Below are 23,173 nucleotides of genomic sequence, written 5' to 3'. Positions count from 1 at the left end.
TACCAAAATAACTTAAGTCAGATGGGTTGAGACTTCCTGGCTGAATGCTTACTAGATAAACATAATAAAATGAATTGCCTATTTTGAGACCACAGTTTCCTTATTGTGCTGCTCTCTAAAGGGGCTCAATAGGACACACCATGTAATGGAAACGGCTGCATCCTTAATCCATAAACCATTCTTGGATAAGGATGGATTACAGTTATACATTTATATAGCGCTTTATTTTGATACCCAAAGCGCTTCACGGTGGGGGGTGGGGGAGTGGTGGAGTGGGGGGTGGCACCCACCTGGGCGATGCACAGCAGCCATTTTGCGCCACAACGCTCATCACACATCAGCTTGAGGTGGAGAGGGAGGGAATCACTGAGCCAATTACACTGGGGGATGATTAGGTGGCCAGATGGAGAGAGCCAGGCTGGGAGTTTTGCCAGGACACCGGGGAACCCCCTATTCTTTGTGATAAGTACCATGGGATTTTTAATGACCACAGTGAATCAGGACCTGGTTCAACGTCTCATCCGAAGGACAGCATCTCCTACAGCACAGTGTCCCCGTCACTGCACTGGGGCATTGGGATTTATTAGGACCAGAGGAAAGGTTGCCCCCTACTGGCCCACCAACACCACTTCCAGCAGCAACCTAGTTTATCCCAGGAGGTCTCCCATCCAAGAACTAAACAAGCCCACACCTGCTTAGCTTTAGTCATTCAGCAGAAACAGGGTACATATTGGTATGGCCGATACTTGTCAATTACTGGGTGACCTTTTCACCTTATCAGTAGGAAGGGGAAATAACCACAAGTGTTCGCTTTCAGAGACAGTATTAACCAAAAGTGTCTTAATTCAAAAGCGAGTGTTTTTTTTTTAAACTTCTCAAAAACTGCAGCACTGCTAAAAACCAGCAAAATCCATTTTATTTCTCAAGACATGTCAGTTCACACTCTGCCTCCCTCATTTGAAAATATGAGTGGCTGAAAGAAGAGGAAATAGGGTAAGACAGGCTATTACGTGCACTGGGATAATAACTGCAGAGAGGTTTGAGTCGGTATTATTTTCTGCTCTTAAGGCTGCACAACAGTGCATCATACAGTTTTTAGTGAGACAGCAAATTCACTGGCCTGTCTGTAAAATTACACAGCTTAATTACATTACATTACATGTAATTACATTACTTTACATTTCTATGTAAAGATTTCAGCATAAATCTTGTATAAGTTTTTTGAGATTTTGAAATGATTTCTTAAGTCATTTCTCATTTGACAGAATGTGTTTCGCTCTCGTGACACAACCTCACCTGCCTCAAAACAGTTTGTTTTCTTGGTATTTGGTGGTGTGTTGGTTAACCACATTGCTGCAGAGGAGCTTGCAAAAAACCCATGATTGCCAATTTAAGGTTACAGCACATACAGATTTTCTTACTTCATGCTCAGCTGATTTTCTTACATTATTCATGCTGAAGTTATGTGAAATTCAACCCCTTCCAAAAAGATAGAATCTAACCTGAGAGTAAGCGCACGAACAGGAAATAAAGTGAAGACAGGAGGCAGGGAAATTGGCTCTAATGGGAGGACGAGTGAGATGAATAAGAAACAGGGTTTATATAGCACATATGCAAAGAGATTCATCCCCAAGCAAGGGGCAGGGAATCAACTCCAAGTCACACTATTCTACAAGTCCAACACCAGAGAATTACTCCAATCTCTATGAATTTATTAAACAAATAAAGTAAACAAAAGCATCACCACCTGGTTATATTAGATATTTCTTTCTATCAGTAGTGGTGTCTGCTTTAATCGTAAGGTCACACAGTCCACAAAACATTACAATATTGTGTTTAATGATAAGCAGCACAACCTCACATCACAGAAAAAGAGAGCAGTGGTATAGCTCTAAATCCCCACTGTTTGAATCCCACTCAGTCCCCCGTGGCTGCTTAGCAACCCCTCTCCAGCACAATATACTCTGAATTAACAGGGTAAAGCATGACCGCTGCCTCCTCAAAACCACGAGTCAAGGGTGCTCTCCCATCATCAACGCCTTCTCTCAGCACTGCAGCAATGAAAGCCTCTGATTTATTACAACATGGCTTCAAAACACAAAAAAACAAACAAGCTGAGAAGCAAACAAGACATACAAAACAGCCTGAAAACCCAGACCAGTGGACAAAAAGGGGGCTTATACTTCACACAAACAGACTGGTCCAAGTATAAAACTAGAAACTGACTCAACTATATCACCCTTTTCCCCACAGATTCTGATTATTTAGAGCTAAACTTCTATGTATGTCTTTTGTTTTATACCTTACAACACTAGCTCATGACCTATATATAGATGACATGCATTGTCAAGCCTTAAATTCAGCCTTTTGCATCTCACTTCATCCAAACTGGATTTTCCACCCAACAGTACTTGGCTCCACTGTGAAGTATACTGATGGCTGTATGACAAATTCACTGAGAGCAGGCCCCCAGCAATAATGCACTAATCCTAAACCCCTGTCCTCCTGCTATAATCCAGAATAAAATGACTCAGTAATAGGTTTCATATTCTTGCACTTTAACATTTATGGGAGATTTTGTTACCAAACTAGACATCATCCTGATACATGAAGTTTATTTAAACACAACATGTGAAATAATGTATATTATCAGTTAATCTGAGAGTGGATGGCATCTGTGATTTGGAGTACAGGCTGAGATCTGTCCGTGGTGCTGAAATGAGGATTCACTCGGCCAAATCGATGAGGAAAGGCTCAGTTTTCAAATTCAGACACAGTGTCCTGGGAGAAAGAAGTGACATTGTTGTCTGAAGGTTCAGTCGGATGCAGAGGAGTGCACCTGTCCTTTTTTATTTTACTTTATTTCATTTAATTTTTGAGCCAAATATTTATGGACAGCTGGGTAGAAAGGGAGTCAGAGAGACTCTATAGTATACCAGCTCTGTCAGTGCCGATGGAGCAAGACAGTGGGATCTAACCCCTCACCCGTCTCTGGGGATAAGCGCGTCAGCTAAAAGCGGTAAATGTAAATGCAAAAGCCTCTCTGAAGACTCTGTGGAGGGATTAAAATCCGCTACGCTGGATGTTAAAACTGCATTAGACCTGAATCCTCTCCGCCAACTGCACGTCGCCCGTGGCTAGATCAGAATTTCAGTGAAAAACAGCACAGATGCACCCTCACGTCGATCGTCTGCAAATGTCATTTTCCTTTAAGATGATGTAAGACATTACTTCATGGGATGATTTTTCCCCCCTCTCTCTTGCACAGCTTGGAGCAACATTATCTTAAACCTCCTGCCGGTCCAACCGTTTCCGCACTCAGCAGTTTGGAGAGATGGGTGCGCACAGGAGTCCTACTCGCATCCTCTCCTCTGTGAACATTATCGGAGCAGGTTTCAGCATCCCAGTTGTCAAGAGCGACGCTTATTAGCGGGATGATGGGACGCACGCACATTCTTCAGTTTACCTTGGACTGTGATTGAACTAAAAGCCAGACGCAAGAACCTCTCCACTGCACACTAGGGCACAAATGTTTTTACTTTTTTTGATCGTGGGGACTTTAAGAGTGAAGTTAGGATTATATTCCTTTGAAGTCACAGTAATGACCCCTGGCAGAGGATGTCTGTAACATGATGCGCTCACTGGTTATGATAATCGATTCTGTTCAAAAAGGATGCACCACCGGCAGGCACATTTACGCACGGGGTTAAAGGATATACTGTAGGCACACCTTGGGATTCTTTGTTATGAGACACTGGATTGCGAGCACTGCAGCTTGATTCAAGACTATGCTTTAGGTCTGAGTGCATGAACACCATGCAGCTACACCCCACACCCTGAACTTCTGGGACGTTTGCGCTCCGTGATCAAAACTCAGATTCCGTGCAAGATCTGGAAAAAAAATGGCACTGAGCGAAAACTGCAAAACCCAACCTGCAAAAGAGCAAGGCTCAGTGCAAAACCCTCCATCCGATGTTATTGAGCTAAACGTGGGTGGACAGGTGTATTACACTCGTCATGCCACCTTGACAAGCTTTCCAAATTCATTACTTGGGAAGCTGTTCTCTAACAAGAAGGGGTCTTCAAATGATTTGTCCCGGGACCTTAGAGGACGGTATTTTATTGACAGAGATGGCTTTCTGTTCCGGTATGTATTGGATTACCTCAGAGACAAGCAAGTTGTCCTCCCTGACCACTTCCCCGAGAGAGGAAGGTTGAAACGAGAGGCGGAATACTTCCAGCTGCCAGAATTGGCCAAACTTTTGTCATTTGAGGAATCAAAACTATTTCCAGATGACTTGTACTACAGTGATTTCGATGATGCGTCGCAGGGCAGCGACCAGAGGTTTTATCCCTCTTATTCCCTGGACAGGAGGTATGGCTACATCACGGTGGCTTTCAAAGGCGTTTGCGCCGCGGGAGGCAGAGAGAGCCAGACTGATGCCAAGGCCAAAAAGTTACCGAGGATCTTCATCAGCAGCAGGATTGGCTTGGCGAAAGAGGTATTTGGAGACGCCCTGAATGAGAACAGGGACTCGGACAGGCCACCGGACCGATACACCTGCAGGTTTTACCTCAAGTTCAGGCACCTGGAAAGAGCTTTTGACATGCTGTCAGAGAGCGGCTTCCACATTGTGGCCTGCAATTCGTCCCTGACTGCGTCCTCCATCGGTCATTACGCGGATGACAAAGTCTGGTCCAATTACGCACAGTACATCTTCTACCGTGAGTGAAGATTCATGCTTACACAATAAATTCAGAAGTAATGTGAGTTAAATTGGTGGCTTTGACTTCCAGAAGTAACCATAATGCAAACAACAACCACGTTAAACATAAACACTCTATACAAACTAAAAAAAAAGCAAGTGCCTCTCCGTCTAGGGTTTAGGCTAGTGCATGATGTCCTCCAGAAAGGTTGCTTTTCTCATTACATTGCAAGTTCAGTCTACATATCTTTCCCCATGAAAAAAACATCTAATTAGTTTGCATAATGGTATAGATTTGGAGTTGTTCTGGAGGAACCGGTGTGTGTTAGCTCACACCACCAGGAGGCACGGTCGGATTGCAGCGCACCCTTCTTGAATCTTTGCACCCCTTACAGTGGCTCCATTTAAACTTCTGTTCTGAGTCCGAGATAAGAGGCCAAACTTGCCCACGGGCCTCTGGGGAGTTGAGTCACAATGCTGCTACACTTCAAGTACACATGCGTCACGCGTAAACACGGGTTACTGCTCAGCTTCTGCAAGCCGATGGGTTATGAATAATATAGCACCAGTGGACAGCAACATTTCACATTGATGATGCCGCTTTCTCTTGGATCAGCTTTGCTGTTTACTTGAAGAATAAGTTTGTTCATCAGCAAATGCCTTAATTAGCTGAAAATATGGTTCATTCCGCTCTCTGCAGAGGGAGGAACTGGACCATATGGCCAATTAAAAAGCACTTTGTTCATTATTCTGAATGGTTCCCTTTGGAAGTCCTGAAGAAAGCCCAGTTGGTGGGTCAAAGTTGGAGGTGCAGGGGGTTGGGCAGAGGAAGACATGACATATGGTTTGCTAATGATTTACCAATAGTGTTTTTAATAGAGGCTAATTGTATCAGAGGGGTAAGCCTTGACCCTCACTAACATCCAGCCAGGTAGGATTTTACCTGAGTCATTTAACTTTCTGGAGCGCAGCATATGGTGCAGGTTCCCATTAACAGACACTGCCCTAGGACAAAGGCATGGGACAGTGGGGGGGGGGGGGGGGGGGGGGGGGGGGGGGGGTAGTTTTATGGGAAGAGAAAGAGGAGAAATTGCAATAAGAACAGCATGATGAAGGGTGGGAGGCAAGAAGGAGCGCAGAGAGGGAAGGAATAGAAAGAGGGAGTTTAAGGAAGCAAGCTGAAAAGGGAAAGGAAGGCGAGCAGATGGAGGATAGAGCGGCTGAGCAGGAGGGATGAGGGAGTAAAAGTTGCATGAGTCCAGGCCATGGGGAGAAAGAATTGAGGCAGAAAAAAAGAGAGAGGGAGCGAGGAGCAAAAAATAGATGAAAGTAAGTATCAGACAGGAAAGTTCATCGGGTCCGAGGGAGAGGAGAGAGGAAAATTTGTTGGTGGTAAGACTCAAAAAAAGAGGGACACACTTGGTTTTCATTTGGAGAGAGTAGGCAAGGTGAGGGCGAGAGGAAACGCACACAGTCGAGCGTTAGGAGACGGAGGCCTCGTCAGGATGATGGATAGACACATCAAAGGCAGACAGGCGTGAGAGCCCTTGCTACACAGCAGCACAGCGGCCCACATCCACTTTCAAAACTAATACTGTCACCTGATTCTGAATGTGGGACACTGGCTGGCCTAGGGCAGGTAGTCCTAAACTAAGAATGCATGTAGACAAGTGCACCTTTGGGGTGGGCACAAAACAGATGTGTTTTATTATTGTATTCAACATAACAATTCACTGCTCTCTTTTACCCAACCCCTCCCATCTAATCACAGAGAAATGGTAGCAAGCAGGGAGGGCTGGGTTTTTCAGAGTGTAAAAAGAGCAATCCAGCACGGTAAACAAATTGAGAGACTTTCTTCCAGCCTGTCAGTCTCTAGCATCATCCACATTGCACTTCTTGTTAAAAGCGTCTTTCTACTGGCTCCACTGACTCTCAGTATCAGTGTGGATTCCAGTTTCCAAAATGCCCACAGTGGATATCCATCATTTTACTGTGTGGTATCATGCAGCATCCAACAATAACTCATCTGTATTAACAGTCAAGGGACTCGTTCACTCATAAAGCTAAGATGCATGCTTTACTCTCAATTATTGTCCTCCTCTCCTGCCTGCTAGGATAGATGCTGTTGGTTTCTCCACAGACTAAAACTGATGATACTTGCAGCAAAAGGGCACTCTCTTCAGGAGGCCACAGTTTCCAAGCATTCATCACGAACAAGAGTTTTTGCACATGATGGCCGTGATATATAATTCACATTTAACCAGGTATGTCTTGTTCACCCTTTAAATAAACAGTTGAGTCTCAGAGAAATATATCAAAACTGATTGCCAAGACTGAGATCAGTAGCTGTTTTGGTAAAAATCCAGAGCGGGTTGCAGCATCTTGCATTGTATTGCATCCACTACGAGACAGGTGATCCTGTCAGGTTATTTGTCAAGCAGAGATGTAGGTCATTTAGCGTGATAGGGACATTAAGTTTTCCTATTGGCAGTGACAACATTATTGCTGTCGTGATTAACAACTCTAACCTCCCAGTTGGCGTTTGGGACCAGTCTCCTTTTGCTCCTTTTTGCTAATTATCTCTGGGGAAAGAGGAGAGTGTTGGATGATTAAAAAGCAATCCGGGATCCCAAAATATTTCCCTCATCTGCAGTCATCCACTGGAGATGCAATTTAGTGAGATAAACGCTAACCTATTTTGAAGGCCATTTGGAAGCTATAAATCAAATTCTAAAAATGGAAAACTTTTTTTCAGTCAATTCATACATGAGAATTAACCATCATCTCGGACGACCTGCTCTGATATTACTGCTTCTACATCACATTGGTGGAGCAAATCATCATTGAACACTGGGACCGGTAACATCAGAGACAGTTTCATCTTTCCCACTCTGAAAGAGCTGTGCAGAAGTGTTGTGTCAAAATGGGAGACACGTAGAGTGTAGATGGAGAATGATTATACTTGCCAGGTGTACTCTGTTAATATAACTGTGCAGTCTTCATTTGGGCTGTGAATGAGATGATGTGTGGCCATAATGGCTCCTGAACAATGGCCACAAGGCAGCAGGGAGAGAAGGAGGGAGGTAATCAATTGCTTGGGTGTAATGGAGGCAGAGATTGGGCCGTCCCTGAGCTCCCAGAGAGCCCGGTTGGAGTCTGGATGGATTGGCAATGCCTGCAAGAGATGGATGGCGCTACCATGAATAACTCATATACGTCTTAAAGAGCACCTGGGCAGAAAAATGGTCAGAAGTGAGGCACGGGTATGTGCCATTTTTCTCACAATGGTTGCAGAACCTTGCGCACTACATCAGTTCAAGTAGACAATCTGGCTCACCTTGGTAGTAAATCTGAGTTTGTTGAAAATCTGCAGGCTGAAAGGGAAAATATACTTTCTTAAATCAGTTATTTGAAGGACAATACAGGTGTTTCTTTCATGTTTTAGCCCTTTTACTAAACAAATATGATCATTATATATATGTGCTAAATAACAACCCTTTCATGCAAGAAATAGAATCATTTACAGCAATCTTTTTACACTCTCTGTTCATATTTATTGATCCTTTTCTGGGTTGGATATTTTCCAACAATATAGTGTATGACTGCCGTTATTACAGATGTTGGGAGTGTCCTTGAACACACCAACAAGGAGAGTTTTAAAATAGTCCCTGCTGTAAATACATTAATAAGCAATGATAATGCAATCTTGACAAAGACTAAATGATGATGGATGACCCATCTCAAGCCATTTTAAGTCTCATATTGAAATTAATCAGAGATCAGTGCATACACTGAGGGTAGAAAGTTAATATAAAAACATATTGTATGTTTTCAAAAACAGTCAATAGTAAAGTGATATATTCATAACTTGTAGTTGATAAGCTAAAACACGTAAAACCTCCAGTACCTTACCTTCAAAGGAAGAAATAAACTTAAAGCCCATTTAATGGTCTTTTTCAGCCATAATTTGAATGCCATCATTTTTGCCCCTGGTTCTCCGTAGCTGCTGGAGAACAGGTACAACAGCCTCACTGCCTGACATCTAACACCTTAATGAGCCCTCTGGAGACGCTTTTAATGGCTTCGTGGATGGTGGAACTCTTTTGTGGGCAGGGCTGTGAATTTTCTGAAGACAGGGGATCCCCTGTGTTGGTATGCAGGAGGGCAGCTCAGTAAGGTAGTGATTGTTTTGGCGCCTCTCTCTCTATGGGAGCATGGCAGCAGTGTAAAAATGAAAGCATATTGAGGGTCCACTATATGATTGAGCTGGTTTAAGTTTGTCCCCAAAGAATTGTTGCATTTTAAGTTGAATGCTCAGGATATCTTCTCGCTTTCTTCCTGCCTCATCTTGCTTTATCGGCTCTGGTGCAGGCGGGAGGGAGTGTGGCGCTGGGTCAGGGGACAGGCCTAGAGAGAGGCTGATATAGACATCTCAATCTGTCTGTGTTGCTTGTTCATCTCCCTGTCAGGGAGACACTCAGCGGCCGCCACCCTCTGACTCCGGGAGGGGAGAGCACTCACTTGTTATCAACTATCCGCCAGTGAAGCTGTCATTATCTGCATAGAAAGCAGATAATTTGGGCCAGAATAGTGATGTGTCTGTGGAAGAGCAAAAGACGCTCGGTGTCCATGGATTAGGTCGTGTAAAGCATGTAAGAACTCCATGGGTTGCCCCAACATATTTCTCACCAGCTCTTGCTCATCAGTGGAGCTGATGAGGTTTGTTTCAGCAGAGTGGGCCGCTTGAGTGGAGGTAATTCATATTGACAAATTCAAATGAAAGTAGATATTACAGACATTAATATACCTGGCAAGAGAGAGGCTGTAGCCATCAGTCAGGCTGGACACAAACTGCTGAAGTGATACTTTTGAAGCAAAAAGGACCATCTTGGTCAAATGGATTTCCCTCTCCCAGTAAGGACGGTCACTGCCTTTGCAAGACAAGCTTTTTTTCTGCTGCAAGGACACGATGGCCTAATTTGTGAGCTAACAAGCATGTATAAACTACACTCTTCCTGAGGCAGTAGCAGAGTAAAAAATATGTGTGTGGATATGGGAGCTGGAGAATATAAGAGTGTGTCTAAGATCAGAGCGTCTCTGCTCATGTAAGCTTAACTCGCTGACTGGCTGGATGAATATGCATATTTAACCTGTCAGACAAAATTACTGCTAATACATACAGCTTTGCACCAAACTAAAAACCGGGGTGCTAGATTCCTCTCTGTTTTGTTTGTTTCACTACTAAAATTCTGGCCAGAAAATATACTAGAACCATGCAGCAACTGAAGCATTTGAAGATGATTCACACCACTCAGCCTCATAGGATACAGCTGTGTTTCAGCAAATAAGAGACAATAATGAAACTCATGAACTCATGTTTATTTCAGAAATTCAGAAGTTGAGTGAGTTTTTGTGTGACTCAGGCAGCTTGGATCTAAAATGCTGCTTTGTGTTCAACACTTGTTTTCATTTATTTAGAGCGAGGGCACAGTTCACATCACCGCTGAGATTCAAATTTGAGAAGCAGACAGCTTTGGGTCATTCAAGTTTGAACATGAAATAAATAACCCCCTGGTCATGAAACTGCTGAGTGATGAATCTTTCTTGTTCCTCTTTATTTATTTTTGCCTCTCAACTTGGAGCATATGATAGCGCTGAGCCTCTCTCAGATTACACGACTGAAGCTCAGAGCTGCTCAGCCGTTAAAGCAGTAAGCATCAGACACCCTGATGAGTCAGTTTAGAAAAAATGATGAAAAAAATAAAAAAAGATTTAAAAAAAACAAACAAACACACTAATGTCTGGCGAGAAATTCACTGACATTTACATCTAAGTTTGTCAGAGCACTCTGCCTTCAGTCCACATCATGTCCTACTTTCCTGCCATTTCAAACCTTTAAATGGATAAAACGTGTCATTTGAATCTAACATCCAGGCAGCTGAATTTCCATAAAACTCCAACCTTTCTCAGGCATGAGGACAAACATTCCTGCTTTCATTCGAAATGGAGAGGAGTTTGAGGATACCCTGTGTGACACGTCGGCCTCTGTGCTGCAGAAGTCGACTCCCTCTCTCTGTGTTATTTATGAGAAGTGCAGACACAGCCTGAGTTTGGTCTGAAGACCAGCCTCCAGTCTTTTAATGTGGTTGGAATATGATCTCTTAGACAGGCTATGGATCTGAGAAAAACACATCGCAATCAATAGCTTCCCTGAAAAGATACCAAAGTGTATTATACACACCCACTTGTTTAAACGTACCCGAGTATGACTGTGCTTCCTGACAAGACTCTTAGTCATTTCCTGTCTTGGCTCTGAAGGGGGACATCAAAGCTCGACATCACACCACTTCGCCCAAAACATGCAGTTTGTGGCTGAATTTTTACACACACATATTTGCTTTTGCGTCATTTGGCAACAGTCATTTCCATGTCCAGGCTCCACTTAGACAAATTGTTGGATAAAACAGAACGACAGCTCAGGTGCTTCCCAACCTGTCAGTGGCTTTAATATAATTCATTCCCCTGCATGGCCTGAAAATTTTATGATGCTATTATTGGGTGTTGGCTAGTTTCCTAAACGGGTTCCCCTCTGGACTACAGCATCCATCCATTTAGAAACAATGCTCAGCCTCCTTCCTCTTCATCCTCATCACTCGTGCATTTGCACCAGGCAAATGCATCCATTTGCCTGGTGCTGCTTGTCTGCTGGATTCAGAAAGATTAATTTTCTGCGGGGGGAAATTGGTGCGCTGATTGGCCTCTTTACTCATGGATTAGCCATTAAAAAGCTGTTAGTGACTCTCGCACTATCAGCTCAATGCAATCATTGCACCAGAGATAAGGTCATTATTACAGTGTACACAGAAAGGTTAAAATCCCCCTCGAACTCTGCTCAGTGTAAATTGGTGCATGCACTGGAAGGAGGTAATGGACAAATCATTGCTCCCTCTGAGATATTATTGCTATTGAGTCTGTATCATCACATTGGAAAAAGCCATTAAGAGGTTTTTAGAGTATGTGTGCATGAGTTTATCTCATAAGCTGCTGTTTATATTACAGGGAGCAAAGCACTTTTCAAAACTGTACATTTCTACCTGTACATCTAAATGAGACCATAGTTCATGGTTATTTCTGGAGATGACAGCTACAGTGTTTACTGTCTTTACCTGAACACTTCACAAGCCAGCAGGCAGTACAGTACAGTATTTCTAGTTCATAATTAGCAGTGTAGGAGGATGTGAGATGAGACAAGAAGTAGGTATAGGAGGAAAGAAGACTACTAAAATCTTCTGCTAGTATTGGGTTCACTGCTCATCCAGTCTTCATGACAGGTCAGGACACCTGCAGGGCGTCTGTTCATTCCCTTCTTCACTAACCCTGTTCTGTTACCACCCAAGATAAATTATGCTTTGTGTTTACCTGCTTTTTCTACCTTGTTGCATTCCCAAAGGTAGAAAACGCGTTCCTCGACTTATTTGACTGAGCGACTTGAAAACAGAAAATAATACAGCACCTGCTTAATACAAAGCAGCCGAGTTACAGTTCTAATAAGAAACTGCGAAGGCAAAGCAGATTGCTTTGGCTCAGAGACAAGCTTTGCCTTGGGAAATAAAAAAAGGTCTTTTAGGGAGCTGTACTGACTCTACTGAGCTTTGGGGTTCTCCTTATCAGAGGAAGCAATACGTACAGCCCACCAGCTCTTTGAGATTCAGCAATTAAATGTCAAAAGCAATAACTTACATGTTCTTACATCTGCAGCCCCCTAAATACCCCCCACACACATCACCACACACATTCATCTGATATTCATTTAAAGATATCTGTATGACATTGAAATTGCTTTGTAGGCATTTGTCAGCATTTGCTTGATCAGTGCAACGGTTCCTTTTGATTACTGCTGGAATCTGTCACCACACAGATAGCTGGGATATTAGTTTACAGTGCCGTTCTGCATGAAAGAAGGTTTTGCTGCAACAGAAAATTTACTGCATGTGGTCAAAACAACTGAAAACAAGTGTGTGTATGTGTGTGTGTCTCTGTGTGTGTGTGTTTTCCAGGTGGGCCCTCTCGGTGGTCGTCCTCCCACTGCGACTGCTGTTGCAAGAGCCACAAAAGTGAGCGTGAGGGGGAGAGTGGCACTTCCTTCAACGAGCTCTCCACTTCCTGCTCTGAGACCCAGTCAGAGGCCAGCTCCCCTCAAGGAACTGTGATCTGTGGCCCCGTGAGCCGGCGCCCCAACGTCCAGACTCTGGACCGTCCCATGCATAAAGGACCATCTCACATAATGCAGCAGGCAGAGATGCGCCGCAAAACTGACATGCTCCGTGTGAGAACCTTCGGGGTCCGGGAACGAGAGGCTGCAAAGAGGAAAGCAAACAAGGAGAAGCTGACCCCTGAGCAAGAACTGGAGAAATGTATCCAGGACTTCCGTCGCATTAGGATTCCTGATCGCTTTCCGGAGAGGAAGTACATGTGGCAATCAGAGCTCTTGAGAAAGTACCGTCTCTAAAAATGAGTGAGTGGAGAGAAGAGAACAGAAGAAAAAAGAGAGATGGCAGTATCATGTCACCATCCATGAAAAGTATTAAAGGTGCAGTGTGTAGAATTTAGTGGCATCTAGCGGAACAGACTGGGCAGAAATGGAATATAATACTCATAAGTATGTTTTAAGTAGTGTATAATCAGCTGAAAATAAGAGTTGTTGTCTTTGCGTTAGCTTGGAATGAGCCCTTTATATCTATATAGGGAGTGTGCCCTCTTCCACGGAGGCTGCTATGTTGCACCGCCATGTTTCTACAGTAGCCCAGAATGGACAAACCAAACAATGGCTCTAGAGAGGGTCTTTTGCGTTTTGTGGCCATTGTAGGTTTTCCTACATGCTTGGAAGGGAAGCTGTATTCATTTGGTTGCAATCTGCAATCTCATTGCTAGATTCCACTAAATCTTACACAGTGGTCCTTTAAACTGCGTAGACAATAGACTGCACCCTCTATGACACATAATGTACAAGAAAAAAAAACTATGGCCACCTCCCCGCCAGCATGACTAGCGGAGCACACATAGTACAAGGCAGTCATTGGTTTGTAAAGTATGCACAGTGTTGTGTATGATATGCACATGTGTAAATCAGGTTACTCCTGGGCTTACATCACTAACCTGTTCTCACTTCAGAGAGCTGTGAGCCAGATGTGCTAAAGGCTACTATATCACTAGTTGAAGCAACAAAGCAACCTCAGGGGCAACATCATTTCAATTCATCAACCTGTCACATTCTGTATGTGCAATTGCCCACAATAGCTGTTTTTAATTAAATGGATGTACCCAGATGATGCTGTGAGTTAGCAATGGAATATCACTATACTCCACTGATAACACATATACTTATAGTAGGCTTTGATAATGGCACTGCATGTCATTTCACCCTTAGCATAATTATGCAATATCAAACAAACTTTCATTTCACTGTTTTGTGTGATGGGTAAAATGCTGTGTTATGACTGAGACTGACTTCAGTGAGGAAAGCACTGCCTAGATCTGTTTGCCATTGTAAAACTTTTTTGTCTAATGTCATTATGTGTTGGATAGACGATGTTGTGTAGGTACAGTATATAATACCAATGGATATTTGTCTAATCATTGATTGTAAGTGTGCAAAAAAGCTAATAAATGGGTGAGAATTGTATTTATTCATAGTGGACCTTATTGTGACCTTCAATACATTTAGATTTAAAGGAAAATGCAGGTGTTTTTCAACCTGGTTATTCTCACATTTGACTGTTGGCAAAATCCCACCTTGAATCAGTGATTGCCCAATCATAGCTTAGCAACTGTAAACAATAGGGCAGGTCTGTCAAGCTTTGGATTTCACAACATGCATGTTGAAATGGTGCTCATACAGCGGTAGTAAATAGCAAGCAGTACTCAGCATCCAAAGAGTTTGGAGGTTGGTATCTTTCTTTTCTAAAACCAAAAATACTAAAGCGGAGGTGTGAGAAATGGGTTAAACAGAGACTTTATCTGCTAAAATGTAAGCTGCAGTGTTAATTCCAAGGCCAAGGAGCATTTCATTAGCTAACTAAGCTAGCTAGCATTTTGTGGGGATGCATATTACATTTTAAAAAAAGCTGCTGTTCACATTCACACATTCACTGTGCATAGTGTTTCCCAACCCAATCGCCAGAAGAAAACGTTGGCATTGAATGTTTCTGCAAACCACAGAAATGTTGAATATATATATTTCAACACGTGAAATACGTATCATCTCAACACTTCTACAAACGTAGCATATTAACATCTCTACTCATTGAATAATGATGTTTTGTCGTGTGACAACGCTGTGGTTAAGGTCTGGTTAGGTTTAGGCACAAAGACCACTTGGTTAGGGTTAGGGAAAGATCATGGTTTGGGATAAAATAAAATAAAATAAAAAAAAAAAACAGCCGATGTCTCACTAAAAACACCCAGTTTTCTCGCCAGAAAAATGGCTGCAAATGTCCTGACATCTCGCTAAAAACACCCGCTTTTGTTGGTTGAAACGGGAAGTGGGCATTGGTTTTGAAGTGGTCTCGAACTGTACTCTCTGCTGACTTCCAACTTGCTGCCAAGAAAGTTACTAACCATCCACCAGCCCCTCCTCCTCTTAGTAGGAAAGATCAGCTCATATAGATTGCATGTGAACCACGTCACTTGAGAAATGTTGAGATGATACGTATTTTGGAAATGTTGATATGATACGTTTTGATGAAATGTTGATATGATATGTTTTGTTGAAAAATTGACATAATACGTTTTGTTGACATTTTGATATGATATGTATTGTAGAAATGTTGAGATGATACGTTTTGTTGACATTTTGATATGATATGTATTGTTGAAATGTTAATATGCTACGTATTTCACGTGGTGAAACGTAGATATTCATCGTTTCTGTGGTTTGCAGAAATGTAAACTGCCAACGTTTTATTCTGGCAACCAGGCTGTGTTTCCTCATTGTGTGGAAGCTGGTGCTAGAGTGTAGGGTAACGTTAGAGGTAGCGTTACATTTGCTAATGCAATGGTTTATTCTAAAAGCCTGTAATGTCAAGAGTGGAAACTGTTGGAAATTACAAACAATAAAGCATAAATATAACCCCTTTGTTGCATGTCCAAGTATGTACTAAGCTCAGCAGCCAAACAGGGTTATGTTAAAATGTTAATGGGGTGGACAAAATATTAGGAACACTTTTCAATATAATGCACTCCAGAAAACATAAAGTTGAATTATCATCTTCTGACAATGTCCAAAAAAACTGAAGATGTATAAGCTTCGTAAAAGTAGAATTTATGGCAGAGCTGTTGTATAATCCTATAGAACTAGCTCTACAATGCAATGCAAGAACAATTATTTGATTTATTTTTATTTTTAGAGTGTTTTTGTTTTGAAATTAGACTGTTGGAAATATGAAAAAAGTCAGCTGGACATAGTGTTTTTATGCTCGCGGAGCCAACATTAATCTAACTGGCTTGCTAAAGGTGATAAAAATCTAGTACTGGTAGGTGACAAATGAAAAATTAGCATGACCCCTTTACTCAGAATGGCCAAAAGTATGAAAACAAGACCCAGGTTAAAAAAATACTGGAATTTTCCTTCCTTTTAGTGAAAGCTGCATTCCCTAGTCAGACATGATCACAATAGCTTAGTTAGAGATTTTTTCCCTGAATCATTATGATTTTCCGGATACAGATGCTCCACTGGGCTGGAACCATTTTGCCTCGTTGTGGTCACCCCACCATCAGCAAACCACACACACAAATCTGGCTTCATTTAAGAAGTGAAACAGATCCCTTCTTGTTGAGATTTTAATGTGTCTCTTATCCTCTTGAGAGGATCTCCTGGGAATGGGAAGAGAAAACCATAGCTGTGTATCACAAGCACCATTTATGGTGAGCACTATTTTTAGCGAAAAGATTTCTGCAGTGTCGCCACATCGCATCCGTAAGGAGCGAGGCTTGGGCACCACACCGCTGCAACCCCTAAAACAGCCTGAGTAATGATAGATGAAAAACTGCCTCTCTCTTGGGACAGCGAGTGTCCTCCAACACAAGTTCAAAGGAAAAAGCTTTTTGATTTGGTGATCTAGTTTGCTCTATATGAGACTTAAAACCCTTCTACCTTTGTCAGCTAAGGCAAATATTTAAACCGAAACCTATGATCCTGGTCAAAAAGACATCAGATCCGTATGTGACAGAAATAGAAAGTTAAAAAATGTAGGTCTTAACAGTCTGTATTTAGCTTCAGACTAAGAAGAGATATGAGTTTGGATGTGAAACTACCTCCAGTAGCTCATATAAAAAGGCCGTTAGATTCTTAATGCCTCAGTAGAGAATAAAATAGCAAAAACCTGGAAGGGGACTGTAACATAATGAATTTGTCAGGGATATAGTGGCCATTCTTCCTCTCCTCCTCTCTGCACCCAGACCCATATCTCTTCCTCCCAGCCCACATTGAATAGGAGCACAGCATGAAATCTCTCAGTTTGAAATCCAATGCCCCTCTTCCTGTCTTTAAAAACCAGATCCGCTTTGGATGGCATTTCACCTAGCACTTAGCATGATCAGAATCCTAATAGCCCAATGAAATTCAATGAATCTGTTTTTGCATATCAAATATACACAACATCAAGCCGTAGCCTGGCCTGGCCTGGCCCAGTTGACCTTTGTGGCCTATCCCACAGAACCATCTGAACCTGCTTTCCCCACAGATCAATAGCCTCAGATCCTGGCCCTGGCCTACAGTCAGCCTTGCAGTCTTTATAGACAGTCGATACCCAACTTCCTCTTCTTGGATGCAAAGTAACATTAAATCTTCAATCAAAGAACATCACTGCCACCGCTAACCGCCCTCAATTATCTGGCAGGGTTGCCTGCAGGCCTTGCATTTCCCACAACAGCTTTCTTTAACATGAGACAGGTCTGACAGCATGATTACAGCCTTTGTATTAGAAAATAACCGCAAAGCCTGTGTGGAATCAAAAGTGGAAGAATTACCCAGCTTATCAGATATTAGGCGACAAGAAAAGACTGTTATTCACACACAGAATAATGGAGGCATGATGTAAAAACCAAGCAAACAGGATTTAACCTTTCATACAATACATATTAGGATTAAACAGTATTATATGAGGTTTGAAAGAGACTGTAGTTTACTTTCCTCGTACATTATAAATCCAAGGTGATAACTGTTGTTATTGTGTAACATGGAAGATGTCTGGAACTATACATCAAGGCACTGGATCATTTCTGCCGAGCTCGACAACTGGAATAGAAAGATGAAATATGCAATTTATCTCTTTCATCTGAAAAAATATCCAAACTCTACTGGGAGAGGTCTTGTTGCCTGCAGCACATCTCCATAAATATCTGAGACCAACATGTTTTTCTGCTCACTCATCTAATTTTAGATGACTGACATTTCTGAGTTTAATACACTCGGGAACACTCGGAAATTAATGGAAATGTGGCTGACTAACAACGGGACTTACGATCTTTCTCCTGAGGTTCACATCTTTTGTGATTTGTATATTTGTTAATCATGACGGCAAGAAAGGGTATTCCCAGGATTATGCTACAGTACACTGTCAATTGTCAAAAAAGACAGATTTACAGTCATTTGCAAATGCTTAGAGCTTGAGAAAATGTTACAACAGCTCAAACTAGTTTGTCCACATTTATGATTTTTTTTAAGAGGTTAACAGCAATAATCTTTACATTCTAGTGCCACAAATACAGGGGCCCAATTTTCCCATTGGTGTCACTTTTGGTAAAAAAAAAAAATCATAGATATTTATGTTAAAGTGGACAATTTTCCTTTTTTAAACCACATTGTGCTCTGAGCTGTGATTAAACCTACATACTGTGCTCTTTCACGAGGAGCCTGCAGGGACATTGTTAGAGCAATGGGAATTTACAGCCGCGGAGTACATTTAGGGTCTTACTCTGGCCTGATTCTGCCAAGTCCAATGTGTGGAAATACCAATGGAACAGATTACAAATGAATTCAGGGGAAGAAATGACAAAATCACAGTGAATGTCATCAACATCAACCCCCGCAGAAAATTGGGAGCGATACCCTGCATAGTGGGACTTCCTTGCTAGAGTGAAACTGCGGGGACAGGAAGACACAAACACTCATGTGCACACATACAGATGCAGATGCAGGCACTTTACAGAAACTATAATTATCAACAGGTAAAATGAACATGTGTACAGATCAGTTATTGGACACATGCCCTCTTTAAATTATGCGTTTTGGACACCTTGACTTCCTTGACTAATTGGTTACCATGACCATACTGTCCTCTACTTGAGCGGCTTGTCTACTAATCACAGGATTGGTGGTTCAATCCGCAGCTTCTCCTTTCTGCATGTCAAAATGACCTTGGGCAAAATACTGAACTCCAAATTGCTCGCAATGGTCAGGCAGCACCTTGCATGGTAGCTTGCTGCCATTGGTGTGTGTGTGTGTGTGAATGGCTGAATGAGCGGCAAAAAAGCTGCAAAGTGCTTTGGACAAAAGTGCTATTGTCATGGTTTTGAAATTCAGTCTACTCATTTTTTCATTTTGGTTGTTTGTACATATATGTTCTAATTCTGCTGTCATTTCAGACCCTGCCACTCCCACCTGCCTGCCTTTCCTGCCGGTAGAATCACCTCACCTGCTCATCCTCTCCTCTCACCTTTTCCCCATTCCCTCATTAGCTCCATAGTATATTTACCAGTCCATTTCCACTAGTTCTCTGCCAGATTGTCTTTGTGCTATGTGCTTTTGCTTTCCAGCCCTCTGATTATTGCCTGCCTGTTTTTTTTAACCTGATTTAGTTTTGACCCTGCCTGTGTATTTTGAATTCTGCCTTGGCCTGACCCCTTTGAACTTTGTTTCACTGCCTGGATTTTTGTATCCTTGTATTTTTCTCTTTACTTTTTACATCTGCCTGCAGAGTCATGCTCTTGGGTCCCTTTTGTCTTTGAACTGTGACAGAACAATCTGGCCAGTTATGAACTGACTCTTGAGACTTTAAGACAAGAGATGGAGGCACATGCTAGTGCTTTATGCCAACACAAACAATAATTCATTGCTATTGTGAGGGCTCTCTAGGAATCCTCTGCATGCCATGACAAGCATCTGGAGGCTCTTCATGACCAGATTCAGCAGCTCACTCTGCTCAGTCAACCGCTGGCTGCTGCATCGTCTACCAGTCCTCCTGTTCATGTCATCTCCAGTCCGGAACCTTGTGTATCCCACCGAGAATGCTACACCGGTGAGCCCAGCAGCTGCCAACCTTTTTTGACTCAGACGTTTTCAGCAGAATTAAGGAAGGTGTTCAATCACACAGCTTTGGGCCAGGAGGCAGCGAGGGGGCTGCTTAACCTGTGACGGGGGGAACAACGGGTAGCTGACTATGACTAGGCAATCACCACTGAAAGTAAGTGGAAGTCTCCCTCTCCGTATGATGCCTTTTATCATGGCTTGGCTGATAAAATTAAAGATGAACTAGTGGCTCAAGAATTACCCAGCAAGCTAGATGCTCTCATTGAACTGACTATTCATATTGATGCAGCTAGGAATGACCCATCTCTCCCCTGAGGAACACCGTCAGCGTCACATGGAGAATTGCTGCATGTATGATGGCCAACAGGGACACTTGGTCACCTCCTTCCCAGTAAAAGAAAAAGCTCATCAGTAATCCAGAGGGTGCTGATGGGCCAGGCTTGACTTGCTGAAATGCCCTCTTGACCATTAATCCATGTGCAGTTCCTCCTGGATGGCCACACACACACACCCCATGTCATTCTTCATCAACTCAGGGTAGATGCCAACTTTCTGGATTATAAATTGGCTCATAAATTCAACATCCTGCAGAAACTCCTGGAGTCCCCCATTCAGGCCAACGCTCTTGACGGCCACTTCCTCATCTCAGAGAGGTAGGCCATGGAAAAATACATCAGTGAGTCTCTGGCAGCTGGCATCATTCGTCCTTCTTCATCCCCTGCAGGAGCAAGGTTCTTTTTTTGTGGACAAGAAGGATGTGATCCTGTGTCCCTGCGTTGATTATCAAGGACTTGACGACATTATGGTGAAAAACGGGAACTCCCTCCCACTCATTTCATCTGCTTTTGAACTGCTCCTAGTTTCCAGTGTTTTCACCATACTGGATCTTAGAATTGCTTATCATTTGGTCTGCATCCGGGAGGGGGACAAATTTTCATTTCACTCTCTCCTACCCAGGTTCCAAGAAGGCCATACCTGACGCCCTCTCTCGCCAGTTTCAGAAGGAGGAGAACCCTGCGGAGACTGAGGAGACCCTTCCCCCTTCCTGTGTGATTGGAGCTCTGATCTGGGACATTGAAGTTAAGGTCAAACAGTCTCATTCTGATGTTTCTGCACCCAGTAACTATCCAGATAGCTGCCTATATATCCCAGCTCATCTCCGCTCCCAGGTCCTTCAGTGGGGGCACTTCTCTCATCTGGCCTGACACCTTGAGGTGCAGCACACCCTGGACCTCCTCCGTCAGTGGTTCTGGTGGACCTCCATGGAGGAGGACACACAAGAGTTTGTGGCTGCTTGTTCCATTTGCTCCCAACACAAGTCTTCCCATCAAAGCCCTGTGGGTCACCTCCAACCCCTGCCAGTACCTCATCAACTCTGGTCCCATATATCCCTGGATTTCATCTGCCCCACTCTGAAGCTAACAGTCATTCTGTCAAATGTGGCTTTACCAAGTCTGCACACTTCATTCTTCTGCCAGAGCTCCCCACTGCCAAAGAGACAGATGAACTGTTGTCACACCATGTTTTCCACCTGCATGGCCTCCCCAGAGACATTGTCTCTGATCGGGTGCCCCAGTTCACCTTCTGTTTCTGGAAGGCATTTTGCAGATTGTTGAGGGCTTCGGCCAGCATGTTCTCTGGGTTCCATCTGCAGTCCAACAGCCTTCCTGCTTGGCCAAGCAGCTGTTGGCCTATTACTCTCACTGACCAGTGAGAGCACCAGTGTCCCCTCCGTCCAGGCTTTAATCAGATGCTGCCACTGCACTTGGCTCAGGGCCCACTCCACTCTTCTCCTCTGAGAGATATCACCTGGTCAGCAGGTTTGGCTTTCCACTCGGGACATGCCTTTGGGATTGGAGTCCCGATTCATTGCCCCATTCCCATCTCCAAAGTCATTAATCCTGCAGCGGTGTGCCTGTGCTTTCCACACCCCTTGAGGATCCATCCCTCCCTCCATGTCTCCCGCATTAAACCAGTCACAGAAAGCCCTCTGCAGCCCGCCTCCAGACCCCCACCTCCCACCTGGCTCATTGATGGAGAGCTGGCACATACTGTCAAGTACTTGGTGGACAGGGAAGGCTACAGTCCTGAAGAGCAATTTTGTGTCCCTGCTCACAGCATCCTGGACCCAGAGCTCATCTCTGCATTCCTTCAGTCCCATCCTGACCAGTGTGGTGGGATGTCAGGAGCCATTCCTTGAGGGGTCTGTCATAGTTTTGAAATTCAGGCTGCTCGTTTATTCAGTTTGGTTGTTCATGTTCTAATTCTGCTGTCATTTCAGACCCTGCCACTCCCACCTGCCCTTCCCACCAGTAGAATCACCTCACCTGCTCATCCTCCCCACTCACCTGTTCCCCATTCCCTCATTAGCTCCCTAGTATATTTACCGGTCCATTTCCACACCCTCTGCCAGGTTGTCTTTGTGCTATGTGTCTTTATTTTCCAGCGCTCTGATAATGCCTGTCTGTTATTTGATCCTGATCTAGTTTTGACTCTGCCTGTGTATTTCAGATTCTGCCTCAGCCTGACCCCCTTGTACTTTGTTTTACTACCTGGATTTTTGTATCCTTGTATTTTTCTAAGTAAAGATGCTTTACTTTTTATATCTGCCTCCTGAGTTGTGCTCTTGGGTTCCTTTTGTCTTTGAACAGTGACAGCTACATAAATACAGCCATCTACTTCAAACTCTTCTTTAAACTATTTACAGGAATCATCCAGATTCCATAAAAACATAGATTCTCACTTATGTCTGGGGGTCTCTAGCTATGCACATAGTTAGGGCTTGAGCCCCACAGGGGCGTAGACCCTCTTGTATCTGTTCTGTTTCTTTCTTTCTTTCTTTCTTTCTTTCTTTCTTTCTTTCTTTCTTTCTTTCTTTATTATCTAACCACTTCAGACCTAAATTTGACCCCCTAAACATGTTCAAAAACTCACCAAATTTGAAAAAATCACGCACATCAGGTCTGATGAAAAATTTGATAAAATGTAAAAATTATCCCCCAAAGTGCTAAAATGTGCGGCCCGTAGAAAGATTGAACCAAAACTCAATTATTCATCTCAACAAGACCTACAAATCATATGCTGACACCCCTGACCTAAATCCAACAGGAAGTCCACAATACACCCATGAAAGTATGACTCTGTGCCAATTTTGGACCCC

The 23,173-nt window shown here is 43.2% G+C and overlaps 1 protein-coding gene across 1 annotated transcript; it reads left to right on the top strand.

The window, feature by feature from the left end:
* Positions 1 to 3,136: 3,136 nt before the first annotated feature.
* On the top strand, positions 3,137 to 15,834 carry LOC137189251 (BTB/POZ domain-containing protein KCTD16-like). Its single transcript, XM_067599007.1, has 2 exons — positions 3,137 to 4,725; positions 12,764 to 15,834. Exons 1-2 carry the CDS (start codon positions 3,903 to 3,905, stop codon positions 13,213 to 13,215), a joined length of 1,275 nt encoding a protein of 424 aa, XP_067455108.1. The 5' UTR covers positions 3,137 to 3,902; the 3' UTR covers positions 13,216 to 15,834.
* Positions 15,835 to 23,173: the final 7,339 nt, after the last annotated feature.

This window comes from Thunnus thynnus, chromosome 9 (assembly GCF_963924715.1).
Source record: "Thunnus thynnus chromosome 9, fThuThy2.1, whole genome shotgun sequence".
Taxonomy (NCBI): Eukaryota; Metazoa; Chordata; class Actinopteri; order Scombriformes; family Scombridae; genus Thunnus; species Thunnus thynnus.
This window is presented reverse-complemented; position numbering and strand designations above follow the sequence as displayed.

What these genes read in the sequence shown, in the direction of transcription:
- LOC137189251 (XM_067599007.1), top strand. Translation starts at nt 3,903, where the DNA reads ATGGCACTGAGCGAAAACTGCAAAACCCAACCTGCAAAAGAGCAAGGC. An exon ending in CGCACAGTACATCTTCTACC is followed by an intron (nt 4,726 to 12,763) that starts GTGAGTGAAGAT and finishes TGTGTTTTCCAG; the next exon opens with GTGGGCCCTCTCGGTGGTCG.